Source organism: Bufo gargarizans, chromosome 6 (assembly GCF_014858855.1).
Source record: "Bufo gargarizans isolate SCDJY-AF-19 chromosome 6, ASM1485885v1, whole genome shotgun sequence".
NCBI classification, from domain to species: domain Eukaryota; kingdom Metazoa; phylum Chordata; class Amphibia; order Anura; family Bufonidae; genus Bufo; species Bufo gargarizans.
The window spans coordinates 256,736,906-256,752,876 of NC_058085.1; the positions used below are offsets into that span (position 1 = coordinate 256,736,906).

The 15,971-nt window shown below is 46.9% G+C and overlaps 2 protein-coding genes across 7 annotated transcripts in view; both read right to left on the minus strand.

The window, feature by feature from the left end:
- Positions 1-15,337, minus strand: part of LOC122939989 (protein kinase C-binding protein 1-like) — a 55,247-nt gene extending 39,910 nt beyond the window's left edge. For 4 of the 6 annotated variants that reach the window (XM_044296260.1, XM_044296259.1, XM_044296261.1 and 1 more), the window contains exons 1-5: positions 15,209-15,336; positions 14,121-14,198; positions 12,268-12,383; positions 5,158-5,639; positions 4,510-4,650 (exon numbers count right to left, since the gene is read on the minus strand). In XM_044296260.1, coding sequence (XP_044152195.1) covers positions 4,510-4,650; positions 5,158-5,639; positions 12,268-12,383; positions 14,121-14,198 — 817 coding nt within the window. In that variant the 5' untranslated portion in view covers positions 15,209-15,336. Of the gene's footprint in view, positions 1-4,509; positions 4,651-5,157; positions 5,640-12,267; positions 12,384-14,120; positions 14,199-15,208 lie in introns of all 6 variants that reach the window. The other 2 variants (XM_044296258.1, XM_044296263.1) reach the window with 2 other exon arrangements.
- The window catches only part of LOC122942131 (protein kinase C-binding protein 1-like), a 32,304-nt gene continuing 31,582 nt past the window's right edge, over positions 15,250-15,971 (minus strand). The window contains exon 6 of the mRNA XM_044299626.1: positions 15,250-15,264. Within this exon, the coding sequence (XP_044155561.1) occupies positions 15,250-15,264 (15 nt within the window). The remainder of the gene's footprint in view (positions 15,265-15,971) is intronic.

Below are 15,971 nucleotides of genomic sequence, written 5' to 3' on the forward strand. Positions count from 1 at the left end.
ACGGATCCACTGATACATGGATCGGATCCGCAAAACACATACGGACGTCTGAATGGAGACTTACAGGGGGTGATCAATGACAAGGGGGTGATCACGCATATAGACTTCCTGATCACTTCCCTGTCATTGATCACCCCCCTGTAAGGCTCCATTCAGACGTCCATATGATTTTTACGGATCCACGGATACATGGATCGGATCCGCAAAACGCATACGGACGTCTGAATGGAGCCTTACAGGGGGTTGATCAATGACGGGGGTGATCAGGGAGTCTATATGGGTGATCACCCCTCTGTCATTGATCACCCCCCTGTAAGGCTCCATTCAGACGTCTGTATGTGTTTTGCGGATCCGATCCATGTATCCGTGGATCCGTAAAAATCATACGGACGTCTGAATGGAGCCTTACAGGGGGGTGATCACCCCCCCTGTAAGGCTCTATTCAGACATTTTTTTGGCCCAAGTTAGCGGAAATTTTTTATTTTATTTTTTTCTTACAAAGTCTCATATTCCACTAACTTGTGTCAAAAAATAAAATCTCACATGAACTCACCATACCCCTCACGGAATCCAAATGCGTAACATTTTTTAGACATTTATATTCCAGACTTCTTCTCACGCTTTAGGGCCCCTAAAATGCCAGGGCAGTATAAATACCCCACATGTGACCCCATTTCGGAAAGAAGACACCCCAAGGTATTCCGTGAGGGGCATATTGAGTCCATGAAAGATTTAAATTTTTGTCCCAAGTTAGCGGAAAGGGAGACTTTGTGAGAAAAAAAAAATATATCAATTTCCGCTAACTTGTGCCCAAATTTTTTTTTCTATGAACTCGCCATGCCTCTCATTGAATACCTTGGGGTGTCTTCTTTCCAAAATGGGGTCACATGTGGGGTATTTATACTGCCCTGGCTTTTTAGGGGCCCTAAAGCGTGAGAAGAAGTCTGGGATCCAAATGTCTAAAAATGCCCTCCTAAAAGGAATTTGGGCCCCTTTGCACATCTAGGCTGCAAAAAAGTGTCACACATGTGGTATCGCCGTACTCAGGAGAAGTTGGGGAATGTGTTTTGGGGTGTCATTTTACATATACCTATGCTGGGTGAGATAAATATCTTGGTCAAATGCCAACTTTGTATAAAAAAATGGGAAAAGTTGTCTTTTGCCAAGATATTTCTCTCACCCTGCATGGGTATATGTAAAATGACACCCCAAAACACATTCCCCAACTTCTCCTGAGTACGGCGATACCACATGTGTGACACTTTTTTGCCGCCTAGGTGGGCAAAGGGGCACCTTTAGGATTTTACAGGTCATTTTTTACACATTTTGATTTCAAACTACTTACCACACATTAGGGCCCCTAGAATGCCAGGGCAGTATAACTACCCCACTAATGACCCCATTTTGGAAAGAAGACACCCCAAGGTATTCCGTGAGGGGCATGGTGAGTTCCTAGAATTTTATTTTTTTGTCACAAGTTAGCGGAAAATGATGATTTTTTTTTTTTCCTAACAAAGTCTCATATTCCACTAACTTTTCACAAAAAATAAAAAATTCTAGGAACTCGCCATGCCCCTCACAGAATACCTTGGGGTGTCTTCTTTCCAAAATGGGGTCACTTGTGGGGTAGTTATACTGCCCTGGCAATTTAGGGGCCCTAATGTGTGGTAAGTAGTTTGAAATCAAAATGTGTAAAAAATGGCCGGTGAAATCCTAAAGGTGCTCTTTGAAATGTGTGCCCCTTTGCCCACCTAGGCTGCAGAAAGGTGTCACACATCTGGTATCGCCGTACTCAGGAGAAGTTAGGCAATGTGTTTTGGGGTGTCATTTTACATATACCCATGCTGGGTGAGATAAATATCTTGGTCAAATGCCAACTTTGTATAAAAAAAAAATGGGAAAAGTTGTCTTTTGCCAAGATATTTCTCTCACCCAGCATGGGTATATGTAAAATGACACCCCAAAACACATTCCCCAACTTCTCCTGAGTACGGCGATACCAGATGTGTCACACTTTTTTGCAGCCTAGGTGGGCAAAGGGGCACACATTCCAAAGTGCACCTTTCGGATTTCACCGGTCATTTTTTTACAGATTTTGATTGCAAACTTCTTCTCACGCATTTGGGCCCCTAGAATGCCAGGGCAGTATAACTACCCCACAAGTGACCCCATTTTGGAAAGAAGACACCCCAAGGTATTTTGTGATGGGCATAGTGAGTTCATGGAAGTTTTTATTTTTTGTAACAAGTTAGTGAAATAAGAGACTTTGTAAGAAAAGAAAAGAAAAAAAAAAAACATAATTTTCCGCTAACTTGTGACAAAAAATAAAAAGTTCTATGAACTCACTATGCCCATTCGTGAATACCTTAGGGTGTCTACTTTCCGAAATGGGGTCATTTGTGGGGTGTTTGTACTGTCTGGGCATTGTAGAACCTCAGGAAACATGACAGGTGCTCAGAAAGTCAGAGCTGCTTCAAAAAGCGGAAATTCACATTTTTGTACCATAGTTTGTAAACGCTATAACTTTTACCCAAACCATTTTTTTTTTTGACCCAGACATTTTTTTTTATCAAAGACATGTAGAACAATAAATTTAGCGGAAAATTTATATATGCATGTCGTTTTGTTTTGCAAAATTTTACAACTGAAAGTGAAAAATTTCATTTTTTTGCAAAAAAGTCGTAAAATTTCGATTAATAACAAAAAAAGTAAAAATGTCAGCAGCAATGAAATACCACCAAATGAAAGCTCTATTAGTGAGAAGAAAAGGAGGTAAAATTCATTTGGGTGGTAAGTTGCATGACCGAGCAATAAACGGTGAAAGTAGTGTAGTGCAGAAGTGTAAAAAGTGGCCTGGTCATTAAGGGGGTTTCAGCTAGCGGGGTTGAAGTGGTTAACTAGGCCACTGTCTGTGTGTGCAGACATTGGCACCCCACAATCTTATTCGTGGGGTGCAGATGGGTGACAGAGGGAGTCAGCTCCATTTGTAAGGGCTTACGTGCTGCAGGCACTATTGTCAGTAGCATCTAAGGGGGTTAAATGGCCCAGATTGGCATTTCAACAGGTCAAGGCTGTTATAGCAGGAGGTCGGCTAGACTAGGCTGCTGTAAAAAGGTGGCAGCCCAGCCTTAAGCCCCTTAGTAGATGAGAAAATGGTTGGCAATTTGACATGCAATGTCGTACAGGTGCTCAATGGTAGGGAGATTCCCGCAAACAATGTCCTGAAAAACCACAACCATTGAAAATGACGGTAGATTTTTTTGATCCATTCAGTTACATACAACGGACACGGCCAACATGTCGGTTCTTTCCCAGAACCTTGTTCACGATCACTAAAGGGTTTCTACCACTTCGGTGTCACATATTTAGCTGTCAGACACTAGCGATCCGCTAGTGTCTGCTCTGCCCAACCATCCTAATATAATTGCTTTTGGGGCAGCCGTTTTGATAAAAAAAACTACTTTTATTAATATGCTAATGAGCCTCTAGGTGCTATGGGGGCGTCATTAGCACCTAGAGGCTCCGTCTACCTTCAGAAACTGCCGCCGCCGAGCGCGTCCCTCCAGCCCGCCCATCTCCTCCTGAATGCGATCCTCCTTGTGAGCGTATGTCTTCTGCGCATGCGCAGTGAATGTCTGACCGCTTCCTTGCTCAAACATCGCCACTGCGCCTGCGCGATGACGCCATAGTGCTCCGAGGAACAGGCGCAGTGGAGATGTCTGAGCAGGGAAGCTGTCAGACATTCACTGCGCATGCGCCGAATACAGGCGCTCACAAGGAGGATCGCATTCAGGAGGAGATGGGCGGGCTGGAGGGACGCGCTGGGCGGCGGCAGTTTCTGAAGGTAGACGGAGCCTCTAGGTGCTAATGACGCCCCCATAGCACCTAGAGGCTCATTAGCATATTAATAAAAGTTCTTTTTTTTTATCAAAACGGCTGCCCCAAAAGCAATTATATTAGGATGGTTGGGCAGAGCAGACACTAGCGGATCGCTAGTGTCTGACAGCTAAATATGTGACACCGAAGTGGTAGAAACCCTTAAGTTAATGTAGATTCCTGAGAGACGTTGCCATCCAGCCTCGCTGTGCCTACCTACATTGGCTTAGTGGCCGTAAACAAAAACGTTGGGCATGTCATCTCTATGTAACTGGATTAATAAATTTACTGTCATTTTCAAATTTATATCTGAGTGCTGTGTTTTTTCCAGGACATTTAACGCCCCTTAGTGACTGCCGTAAGAAGGTGGTCACTAAGGGGTTAAGAATACCCTCAATTCTTAAACACTCCCTTATACCAGCAGTGTCCACTATAGTAAATACAACATTTTTGTGTAGAGCATTTCAATGTTCATGACCAAGAATTACATTTTTACGTATATAAGCTTCCGGCTACCTAACCTTACCTGTGCAGGATATTTTGGCGGTTTATACATGACATACAGAATAAAGATGTGTTTCAACTAATAGACTATTTTATTATAAAGGAATAATCTTTCTTATAGTTACTGACCAAGGTTGAGGTTGAGGATACTGCCTGTGCTTGTGTTCCTCTCCGTCTTACATGTTACTGGTGTAGAGGATTGTGGTGAGAAAGGTTTGGGGCTGCCTGATATACTGCCACCATGTCCGGTCTTTATGGATACAGGAGAAGCTGTAAAACAAAATGCTGATAAATTATGTAAATGTAGATAAATGTTGTGGCTGGTGAAGTTAGTTTAACACTAGCGTTTACCACTCATGTCAGGATCCAGCACTGCTGAACGCTACTTAACACTTGCCGCTCCCATTCACTATAATAGGGACCGGCTGAGATCCGGCAGCAACCTTGCGAACATGCCGAGATGTGGCCGGATTTCCACTGGCCCCCATCATAGTGAATGGGGCTGGACGGCGATGTGGTAGCTGCCATAACAGCCTGCCTGATGTAAAAACGGCAAGGTGAAACAGAGAACACTAAAAGGCACTCATCTATACATTGTACAGTTAACAAAATGCAACCGAAAGCAGACTGTAGTCAGCTGCTCTCAATCTTGAAGTGGCTGATAACAGGGAACAGCTGCATTCAACACAGATGAAACAGTATGCCTCCAATGAAACATCCAACCAATGAAAAACCTGCACAGACTACAAACAGGGTGAATATAAGCTCCTCACTAACCTGTACTCTTATCTATAAAGTCCATGGACTCTTCACTTGCACTGTAGTGGCTGGACACTGCTTTCTTCTCAGCGTCTGGTTCTACATCTGAGCCGGTGTGCACAGAGGAGTTTGTGCTCATCGGGGACCGTGGCATGTCTGTTAATGAAATCCGTCGGCCTCCACTGCTGCTTAATATGGGTTTGCTCATCAGGATCTTCGGAGATGCAGTCATGTCAAAGTTCAGCTTGATCTTTTCCTGTTTGTCTGTCTTGGCAGTACCAGCACTTGGATTGGTAGTGTCAAGCAGCATTTGGTACTGGTTGTTGGGTGTGTAAGGTGTCCGAAAGGGAGCGTAATTAAAAACACCAAACCTTTTGCGAATGTTTTCCACATACACCTCCATCTCCTGCATGGCACTGTTGAAGATGCTCTTCGTCTTCTTTACAGAAAAAGGGATCTCTTTTGACATGAGGTAGCAATTGTTCATTGGAACCCATGCCCTGAAAGAGACATGAACTTCTGAGTAACACCAAAACGCAAAAAATGCACATTCTTATCCTTGGACACAAAGATTAGAAATCAGCAGGTGTCATGTTTTCCTCATAAATCTATGATTATGTTAATGGGGTTAACTGGGTTCAGAGCTGAACCCAGACATACCCTTATTTTTACCCAGGCAGCCCCACTAAGATGAGCATTGGAGCATTTCATGCTCCGATGCTCTCCTTTGCCCTGAGCTATTTCAGGAGATCCGGTGACGTACCGAGCTCTTGGGACAGCCAGGCGGAGCCTTCTGACCAGCAGTGAGCCTTGTGACATCACCAGCACTGATGGGCAGGCTTTAGAGCTGCCCTAGCCTATAAAACGGCTAGGGCAGCACTAAAGCCAGCCCATCAAAGCCGGTGATGTCACTGAACACACTGCTGGGCGGAAGCCTCCGCCAAGCAGTGTGAGGAGGTAAACAAACAAGCCCTTGCCCTGCACGATCCAGCGCAGGGCAAGGGAGAGCATCGGAGCATGAAATTAGATTTTTGTGGACTCCCCTGTAAAATCTCTTTCTCGCTTAGTTCATTGGGGGGGACAGGACCGTGGGTATAGATGCTGCTGCCACTAGGAGGCGACACTAGGATGAAAAGTGATAGCTCCTCCCCTGCCAGCTATACCCCCACAAGCCCGGAGAGAGTATATCAGTTTGTGCGCAAGCAGTAGAAGTAGGAGAAACACAAACAGAAAACAAACCATAACCCAACTAATACCAGTAGGACCGAACCTAGAACTGAGGACCGTACCAGCAAACCAACCGCCATCACCTGCAGCAATAACACAAATCAATGGGTGGGAGCTGTGTCCCCCAATGTACTAAGCGAGAAAGATTTTACAGGCGAGTCCACAAAAATCTTGTTTTCTCGCTTGTATCATTGGGGGACACAGGACCGTGAGACGTTCCAAAGCAGTCCACGGGGAGGGAAGAACCACACGCCCATGAAAAACGTCCTCACGGAAGCTCAAGATACTGCTGCCTGCAAGACCTTGCGGCCCAGAGCAGCGTCCGCTGATGCAAAATAATGCACCTGGTAAAACTTGGTAAACTTATGCAAGGAAGACCAAGTTGCTGCCTTACACAGCTGCGAAGCGGAAGCATGGTGCAAACGAGCCCAAGAAAAGCTCAGTCGAGTGGGCTGTGATCCCGCGGGACGGGGCCTTGCCCCGGGAGCGGTATGCCTCAGAAATTGCCAAACGAATCCACCAGGCAAACGTCACCTTGGAGGTTGCCAAGCCTTTGCGAGGACCTTCAGGAATAACGAACAGAGAGTCTGTATGGCGGAATAACCTAGAAATGGATAAGTAAATCCTCAAAGCCCAAACCACATCCAGCTGATGGAGAGATCGCTCCCTAGGATGTAAGGGGCAGAACGAAGGGAGAACAATGTCTTCATTGACATGGAAGGCAGAGACTACCTTCGGCTGAAAAGAAGGTACCCATCAGTGCTGGTGGAGCACTGCCTTATCTTGGTGCAGAACAAGAAAGGGTTCCTTACACTAAAGCACCGCCAATCTCGTAACGCGCCTGATGGATGTAATTGCCACCAGGAATGCAACCTTCCAGGAAAGAAGACGGAGGAAACCTGCGTCTAAAGGCTCAAAACAACTGCAGGGAACCAAGGACAAGGTTCAAGTCCTAAGAGGGCAAGGGATGGGGGGGGCGCGATACGAAGGGACGGTGTGAGCCACCCCTTGAAGAAAGGTCTTAACCGGGGCCCGATTTGCTAAAGGACGCTGGATTTTTTTTTGCAGCGCCTACACCTGTCCCTTTAAAGGAACTAAGAGCAAGACCCAAATCCAGACCCGATTACAGAAAGGAAAGGAGAATGGGAAGTCAGAAGCGCAGTGGAGGGAGGCTACATGCCTCACAGAAGCGCAAAAAAGACCTCAAAGTTCGATAATAAATTTTGGACGACACTGGATTCCTGGCCTTAATCATAGTTTGAATGACCTTGTCAGGGAAACCGCGCTGCTTCAAAATGGCGGTTTCAACAGCCTCGTCGTCAAACGTAGCTACTCTAAATGCTGGTGGAAGACAGGTCCCTGAGAGAGAAGATCGACTCTGAGTGGAAGAGGCCATGGCATGTCTACTAGAAGGATAGAAGGAGGATAATATCGGTGTAACACGCGCGACAGGGCCAATCCGGAGCGATGAGAATCGTCTGGATGCCCTCCATCCTGATTCTGTGCAGGATTTGGGGCAGGAGGGGGAAGATGTACAGTAGAGAGAACCTGTCCCATGGTGCCACCAGTGCTTCTATGGCGCACAACCGGGGATCTCTTGTTCGAGAAGAAGAAGGTGGGAAGTTTGTGGTCGAGTCTGGATGCCATCAGGTCAACCTCCAGTCGGCCCCATTGGAGACAGATAGTCGAACACCTCCGGGTGCAAAGACCACTTTCCCAGGTCCACGGTGGTCCTGCTGAGGAAATCTGCCATCCAATTCTCCACTCCTGGAATGTAGACCACCGATAGAGCTGGTACATGTGTCTCCGCCCACTGCAGGATTTTGGCAGACTCCTCCATCACCGCTTAGCCCCTTGACGGTTGATGTAAGCCACCGCCGTGGCGTTGTCTGACTGGACCAGAATCGGCCGGCCCCTCAGGATAGGGGTTCAATGGAGAAGAGATAGATGAATGGCCCGGAGTTCTAGGATGTTGATGAGCAGTTTGGATTCTGACTGAGACATACGCCTTGGACTGGCCGGGGCGGGAAGACAGTCCATGAGACCGGGAGAAAGGATTTCCCCGACTGCACAGTTGCGGTCGAGAGCCACCAACTGAGTGCCGAACGCACTTTTGGGGATAGGACGATGTGACGGTCCAAGGACTCCGTCGTCTTGTCCCAAGATGATAAAATTGCCCGTTGAAGGGGCATGAAACGGGTATGAAATTGTGCAATCGGAACCGCCTCGAAAGAAGCGACCATTGCACCCAAGACCTGCCTGCAAAATCGAATTGATGGGTACCTTCGCCGGAGGAAAAGACGAACTGACCGCAGAAGGGCTAGCCGCATGTTCGGAGGGAGGCGAACTAACGCCGTGACCTAGTCGAGGATCATGCCCTGGAAAGTGATCCGCCTGGTGGGATGTAGGGAAGTTCACCACCAGCCAGCCAAAGCGTGCCAGGGTATCCAGAGTCATACGTAGACTGTCCTCGTTCTGACCGAAGGTCGCTGCTTTGACCAGATAGGGAATCAGGGTGATGCCCCTGGTACGAAGAAGGGCAAGGAGAGGAGCAAGCACTTTCATGAAGACTCGTGGTGCCGTTGCCAAGTCAAAGGGAGGGGACGAACTGGTAGTGATGGGGCCCTACTGTAAAGCAGAGGAAGCGCTGATGTGCTGGAGCAATGGGCACGTGTAAGTATGCGTCCTGAGAGGAATTAACCTCGCTCCAGCGAAGCAACAACAGACCGAAGGAACTCCATTCTGAAGTGTTAAATCCGGAGGAACCGGTTCAGCAACTTGAGGTCCAGAACCGGGCGAACGGATCCTTCTTTCTTGGGGATGACAAATAGGTTTGAATAAAACCCTGTGAATTGTTCCTCCAGGGGAACCGGGAAAATCACACCTCGAGAGAGGAGAGACCGAATTGCCTGGAAAAAGGCGACGGCCCGATCTGAATCTCTGGGTGGCTGGGACAGAAAGAAACGTTCCGGAGGAGGAGAAGCAAACTCGATCTTGTAACCCGAGGTTACAACGCCGTGCGTCCATGCGTCTGAGATGAGGGCCCGCCAAATGTCCTGAAAAAGAAGGAGATGACCCCCCCCCATGAGGCTGGGGGCGCTTCTTCATGCACAGGCCTGCTTGTTGGCCGATTTAATTGGAGTGCCCATTCGGAGACCGCCTTAGCCACCCAGGCGGAAGAAAAAAATGGGACGAAGTGCTGAGCCACTTGCTGCAAAAACGGACTTAGAAAAGGACTTCATACAGCGATCTACGGGATCCTGGAGGGATGAGTCATCGGCCACAGGAATGGCGGTATGTTTGGCGAGACGTGCGACCGGAGGATCCACCTTAGCAGGAGAGGACCACTTAGTTACACAATCCGCCAGAAAGGGATAAAGTAGATCAAGTCGCTTGGATGTGCTAAAGCGACGATCTAGACCAGTGATGGCGAACCTTTTATAGCCCGAGTGCCAAAACTGCAACCCAAAACACACCTATTTATTGCAAAGTGCCAACATGGCAATTTAACCTGAATACTACAGTTGAGTATAGTATATCCTCCATGTAGTATAATAGCCTGACTACATTCAGTGCACTGCCTGGGCTGTTCATAGTGCACCCTGCGCTGATAAATGGCAGGATAAGTCTAAGGCATACTGGCACACCATACACTTTTTCCAGGGTGCGGGTGCCCACAAAGAGGGCTCTGAGGGCCGCCTCTGGCACCCATGCCATAGGTTCGCCACCACTGATCTAGACGGTCCCACGGCTTTGCAATGACAACAAAAAAGTCGTTGTGTAAGGGAATTGGAGCGGAGAAAAAACACACTCTGGTGGCTCGTGGAGGGAGAGCCATCCTGTACCTGGAAGGTGTCACGGACAGCAGTAACTAGGCTGTCCACCATGGAAGCAATCTTGGATCCATATCAGAGTCAGAGTCCCCAATCTCCCGGTCGGACAGAACTTCCCCTCGGAGGGAGGATGCGTCCGAACGTTACCCAGGTGGGGATGCTGAGGCGTCAGAGGAGGAATGATGTCCTGCTCTGGGACGCTTGTGCGAGCGTCTGCCCCTAAGTCGTTCGCCCGAGGAAGGTGCAGACTGCGCAGGCGGGGATTTATCAACCGAACGACCCATGAGGGAGAGGGTGGATTGGGATATTTTCGATAGGTCCTCCACTGCCCGGGATAGGGCACGGGCCCAGTCCGGTTCCACGCGGTCAGGGTGGTCATGCGGCTGCGTAGGCTCGGGGGGCAGAACCTGTCTGGGCGCACAGCATGCAGAGCAGGAACTTAAATTTGCATTTAGTGCATGTATAATAGGTGGTGGCTTGTGTCATGCGGGGGGTCGCTCGTGGGTTCGGACATGGCTGCTAATCAAACCCAATATTGGCCTCAGGGCTGGAGAGGGATGTAACCGTCCTACCAGTTTGTAGGAGATCCCAGGTCCCGTGTTCTCACAGAAGTGTTCAGCCTGAATCAGCATGGGGAATGTGATAAGGGTCCTACCCCTGAGCCACGCGGTGGGAAGCAGAGCCCCGCCCCTTACATCTCGGTATTATGGCCTACACATCCGACGAAGCCGTGGCCTAAATTAGCTACTCAAGGCCGACAGCGATGCACTTCAGTTCAGCCGGAGAATGAAAGGACACGGAGCAGCGCGCCCGCTTGCCAGGAACGGTCCGGGGGAAAAGTGGGGAGAGGACGCAACCCGAACCAGGGGGGGGGAAGAACGAAACAAAGCCGGGGTCTAAAGAAGCACGGTGGCCGGCCGGATGCGCAAGGGGAAAAGCGGGGGCCTCTATAAGGGCTGCCATGTGGACTAAGTAGGATGGTCGGGACCCGAAGCGAGAAGAGAGGAAGGGGGTTGGGGGGGTGAGTTGGGGGTAAAATACTCACCTATTCCACTTACTCACCCCCATTTTCTCTTCTCTTCACCCTCCCTCAGTGGACCAGCAGGGTCACCTCTTCAGTAGCTGGCACCCGAAGTGGCAGGAGTCTGGTATGGCTGGAGGGTCTTGCCGGATCCAGTTGACCCTTTGGCTGGTGGGAGGCAGGGGAGCTAGGCTGCCCTCGTCCACCTTTACTTCTTGGTTGAGGTTGGGCGGTGAGGGAAACAGACACTGGTCTTGCTCCCCGGGTAAAACAGAGATGCTAAGCGACTGTTTCCCATCCTAAAAGGACATCCTACGACAATAAGCTAAAAACTGATATACTCTCTCCGGGCTGGATGGGGTATAGCCGGCAAGGGAGGAGCTATCACTTTTCAGCCTAGTGTCGCCTCCCACGGTCCTGTGTCCCCCAATGATACGAGCGAGAAATATGGGTATGTCCTGGTTCACTATTTTGTGTAGTCTAATGTTGGAGATATTCCTTTACTATGAAATAAAAAGCAACTCAACATGTTTGGCATACATATATAGATTTTTCTGCTGAAGCGTAATCTTGGCTTGCATTTCACTTTGGCCTCTGAAACCCAACCAATCCTGAGACAAAAGGGCTACAGTATAGCATCAGTTTTTTGCCCATGCACAGATAAATGCTGGCTAAGCACTGTGCAGGTAAACCTTAAAAGAGGTACTATCATTCTCTGAACTGGTCAGGGTCCCAGAGGCCAGCCCCCTGCAGTAATATAGTGATAGTACTTCCTAGCAATATGCCAACACTTTATAAGATGAGAAAAGACCATTTATTTTGCAAAGTCTTCAACCATAAGCATTTAGAAAAAAGTGTTTGCCTGCAAATAAAATAATTTTTGCACTAACACATCTTGTCTGCTATCACTCAGCAAAGTGATCCAGCAGAGGTGAGTGGAGCTTCAATGAGTCTTCCAGGTTATCTGCACAGCACATCCCCAGCACCAACTTTAAAATGTGTTCCCTGGCACAAGCAGAGTTCAAAAATCGGACGTTCAGGTCCCACCTGTCATGCTGTCCAAAGAAGCGGGCGTCCACCTGTCCTTCTTTATCTCTCAGGGCTTTAGCAGGCCAGAAGGGAAATCCTTTTAATTTAGCCCAGACCAGAGGGTGCGGATTGCTCTGAAAGAAACAAAAATCTACTTATCAACCCCTGTAACAGGTCCTTAAGGGAAGGGCTACTGAAGCTCTACTAAATGATTTTAACCATTAATGCCATTATCCGGGATTTTGATATGGATGGCCTATCCTCAGCATAGGTCATCAATATCACATCGGTGGGTGTTTGAGTCACGGCATCCCTACCGATTGGCTGTTTGAAGATGCTGGGGCTCTCTGTGTGCACTTAGGCCGTTTCCTAAGCTAGTGACATCATCATACGATGGTCACATGGTATAGGTGCAGCTCAGTCTCATTCAGGTGAACGGGCCGGAGCTGCAATACCAAGTACAGTCACTATCCAATGGACGGTGCTGTGCTTGGTAAACTGCGAGGAGGCTGCAGCACTCATCAGAAATCTGATGAGTGCAGCACCCTCTTTAAATAGCTGATCTCTGTGGGTGAGTGCCAGAAGTCAAACCCCCACCCCAGCCACTGATCTGATATCGATGACCTATCCTGGCATTATAAAAATCCTGGCTAACCCCTTTAAGTTACAGGCCAGAGGAATACATTGAGTTGTATGAAATTCTTGTGGACTGCAGTGGTAAATTAAGAGCACTACAAGAAGCCTCTCTGTGTATCTCAGGCCTTAAAGGGAACTTGTCATCAACTTGATGCTCACCTCACTGGAGGGCAGTATAAAATAGTGACATAAATGCTGATTTCAGCGGTGTGTCACTCATAAACTAAAAGTAAGTGGTTGCCAAGAACCAGCATCATAATCATTGCAGCACAGGCCTTGAAAAGAGTCATGGTTATTCATAATCTTCGGCTCTCTCCGCCCATCTGCTGATGACTGGCAGTTTTCTCCTAGACAGAAAGGGAGAAAACTAGGTAGAAGCCTGTCAGTCATCAGCAGGTGGGCAGGGAGAGCAAGTATTCATGAATAACCATGACTCTTCTCAGGTGGCCGTGACTCTTTTCCAGGCCAAGTCTGCAATGATTGTGATGTTCGTTCTCGGCAACAACTTACTTTTAAACTATAGACTGCTGAAATCAACTCATTTGTCTCTACTTTATACTGCCGTTAGCATGGACAACATAAGGTTGATAACAGGTTACCTTTAAAAGGGTTGTCTCATCACAGACAATGGGAGCATATCGCTAGGATATGCCCCATTGTCTTATAGGTGCGGGTCCCACATCTGGAACCTGCACCTATATCGGGAACAGAGCCCCACAAGGTTGTGGCTGGTGCAGTCCAGGCCGGCCACCCCCAAGCGCTCTCCCTATAGAAGTGAATGGAAGCGTAACGCGCATGACTGGCCACCGCTCCCATTCACCTTTATGGGCTCGGCGGTAGTAGCTGAACCAGCACTCAGCTATTTTCGGCTGCCCCATAGAAAATGAATTGGAGGACGGCACCTATAAGACAATGGAGCATATCCTAGTGATATGCCCTCGTTGTCTGTGATAAGACAACCCATTTAATCCAGAAATCAACGAAAACAAATAGAAATAGTCAGTCTGCATGGGACTTCTTTCACACATGGTTTTGTTCATGTATCAGCTGGTGTGTCAAGTGGACTGCATCTAGAGAGGGAGATCATGATAAATATTGCTAACATTTCGCTTATCTATTTATTTATTTCCTTTTTTAGTGTTTAGTTAAATATGATCATCAGGAATGCTGGTCGCTCATGCAGAGGTTAAAAGATGTGTGTGGAGATGGAGCATGCACAGGGACTGGATACTTACACATGGTTCACAAAACCAATTATCTCTTTTTTGGCAAGCAGCTAAATAACATTCAGGGCAGACTTCAATTTCATTCATCTGAAAAAGAAAAAACAGACATGTATACAAACAGCAGATTATTAAGACATTGAACAGACAGGGCAACATTTAATCCAGCGTTGTAAAAGGATCATTGTGAGCCCGCTCTGGACATTATTAGTCAGTTCAGTTTATCTGCAAAAACTGTTCACTCAGTTTTCACTTTTACAGTGCAGCTGATGCATTTTCTTAGTATCGATAATGGATCAAATTCTTCAGCTATACAATTTAATCAATGAGGTCTCCAACATATTAATGTTCATGGACCATATTGCTACTACTAACATAACGAGCAAAAAAACTAATAAAATGTATCTCTAAAAGTGTCTGCACTGTTCTGTACATTTTCTACCTTGCAGCTACCAGCTCCAAGCAGCAGACGGAGCAAGTTACACAGGTAGCTTTCAGAGCCACATTCCCTGCTAGGCCTCAGGCCGGAGGCGCAAACAGGAAGCCATTAGGAAAGGCTGATGACACAGCAAACCCTGTTGATCCTGTTGATGCACATTGAGTTATCTGTATCTCTCACATTGATTGCATGTTCATTGTTAAAAGAAAATACGACTTCAACATCCTTAGAATTTACAGTGGGAAGACAAAACTTCTCCAGACTAATTTACTTACCATTCTTGTATCAGAATAATGTATTTCAAAAAAGTTTTTAATTAACAACTGAGCCATAAGTTACATCATAACTTCCATCTGTTACACCCTTACGTTTGTTACTCTCTATAATGGTGGGAAGAGGGGATAAAAACGAACTGCATTACCAGAAACTGTATTCTGTGGCAACTGAGCACAGTAAAAGGAGTCGCTCAAGAAGGGCAAGAGTCAGGATTCCTGCTGCACCCTGTCCTATATATAGTGAAGGAAGCTCAGCATTCCAGAGAGAGGCCAACAGACTAGTATTCAGAGGATCCGTGTCAGGACAAAGACTCATAAGACCTTAAACTCCCAACATACACAAATGATACATTACAGGCCAGCCACACGGCACTTTCTATTCTCACCTCATGTTCACATATCTTGATTATTACTTTTGCAGTTTGTGTTAATTTGTGATTTCCTGTGGACAAGAAACAGAAACAAATTAATCCTCACCACATATAGAAGCCAGTACAGGAAAGGTCATATGAGGCTGACACACTACAACTTCCAGCATGCTCTACAATGAAGACATCAGCTGTACTTTCATCTGGAACAGAGAGGGGAATAGTAGACTTATTATTTGCTGCTCACTGTCAGTACCAATACCAGAAGCACAACAAATTAACAAAATAAGGGTGTCTTAACGCGGTCCTGCCCGTTTTGTGGACTGCAAAGCGTTTCTGTGTCCATGTGGCCACGCCACAAAAGATAGGACATGTCCTATCTTTGGCCACATTTTGCGGATTGCAGACCCATTCCAGCCCATGGGTCCGCACCGCCAAGCGGGGTGCACACAGTTGCTGTCTGTGCTTTTTTTTGTGGATCCATGGTTCATAGTCTGCAAAACGTACATGGCTGTGTGAATACACCCTACACATCAGGAGATCCAACAACATTTGATATAAAAATATTATAAAATATTGTGCTCCACAAGTAATAATTATGTGTTCTTGCATAGCAAGACCACATACTATTATCTCACATATATATTATTATTATTATGTGTTCTTGCATAGCAAGACCACATACTATTATCTCACATATATATTATTATTATGTGTTCTTGCATAGCAAGACCACATACTATTATCTCACATATATATTATTATTATTATTATTATTATT